Below are 1,366 nucleotides of genomic sequence, written 5' to 3'. Positions count from 1 at the left end.
ATCCTTCTCCTGAGTCCTTGAGGTATTAACAATCCCATCTCAGTAGTCCTTCCTCAGTTTGACATTTTACTGATAGTCCTTGCCTCTGGCCTACACTTTTTCACAACTCTGTAGTTTTCTCCAGAGCCAGAGCCAAGATTATGCAGCTGTGTCAAATCAGAGCTCAGCCTTGAATCAGTACCACTGAATCCCAGTGTGGGAAGAGGGAGAGGTTAGGGCACTTCAAGTGGCTGGAAACTAGCCTGAATATGACTTTCATCAATAAATTAAAGATCAGATTGGGCAGTTTTGCAGATTCACAGATCTTTTTAATTGGATCTGTATTTTAATCTGAACCTTAACTGAGTGCATACAAACCATCCAGAATATGCAGCCTTGACATAAATGTCATAGTATATGTGCATATACCTATACTTCATAGCCTATATAATACTTCTAAGTAGTGTAAACATTAAATGTTGATATTCATCCTCTGTAAAGATCTTGGTTTTGCACACACTCACAAGGTGGACTTGTAAGGTAGGGAAGCTGAAACCCTCAACCCCAACATCCCCTAAGTTGAACACATCAGGTTTCTTATAGTTCTACTAAAAAATGAACGACTAGATATTATATATTCAGGATGTGATCCCAAGCCTAATGAAATTGAAAAGAAAGACCACAGTGAGCTGTGGTTTGGAGGCTGAGAATCTATTTCCTTCAGCCTTAATTGATTGAACAGTACCCAAAGTTATGCACTGTTGTACAATTTGAATTCAATGGGAAGACAGGCTCTTAGACATTTAATTTAATGTATCATTATGGGTATTTCAATATTAATGAATTTCAGGTCTTTAAATTTGTTTTCTTTCTTCTTTTTTCTCTTTCAGGCAAGCCCTGCCCCTATAATTGTCAACACAGACACCTTGGACACAATCCCTTATGTAAGTATTAAAGGTTTTTTTATTAATTTGTAGAGTTTCTTTATTTTCACATAGAAATTCTCTTCAGTATCTCATAGAAGTTTAAACAGATCTGAAAATTAATCAAATCTTTTACAGTTACAGCATTAATTTTTTTTCTAGACAATCAGAAATGATAATTGCATTCAGGTGAATTACAGCATATTATATACTCATAATTTGTAGTTTATACTTGAACCCATATACTGTAACTAACTAAAAGTAGGTTTTCTTGGGGAAAGAAAGAAAGAAAGAAAGAAAGAAAGAAAGAAAGAAAGAAAGAAAGAAAGAAAGAAAGAAAGAAAGAAAGAAAGAAAGAAAGAAAGAAAGAAAGAAAGAAAGAAAGAAAGAAAGAAAGAAAGAAAGAAAGAAAGAAAAAGAAAGAAAGAAAGAAAGAAAGAAAGAAAGAAAGAAAGAAAGAAAGA

The 1,366-nt window shown here is 33.9% G+C and overlaps 1 protein-coding gene across 7 annotated transcripts in view; it reads left to right on the top strand.

Moving 5' to 3' along the window:
• Positions 1-1,366, top strand: part of LOC114057774 (disks large homolog 2) — a 496,327-nt gene that overhangs the window by 94,912 nt on the left and 400,049 nt on the right. For all 7 annotated transcript variants that reach the window (XM_027884448.1, XM_027884447.1, XM_027884445.1 and 4 more), the window contains exon 2: positions 870-923. In XM_027884448.1, coding sequence (XP_027740249.1) covers positions 870-923 — 54 coding nt within the window. The remainder of the gene's footprint in view (positions 1-869; positions 924-1,366) is intronic.

Source organism: Empidonax traillii, unplaced genomic scaffold, assembly GCF_003031625.1.
Source record: "Empidonax traillii isolate 1590-97213 ecotype Southwest subspecies unplaced genomic scaffold, ASM303162v1 scaffold146:size911690, whole genome shotgun sequence".
In the NCBI taxonomy this organism is placed as follows: domain Eukaryota; kingdom Metazoa; phylum Chordata; class Aves; order Passeriformes; family Tyrannidae; genus Empidonax; species Empidonax traillii.
The sequence above is the reverse complement of the archived record's forward strand: the minus strand, read 5'-3'. Positions and strand labels throughout refer to the sequence as shown.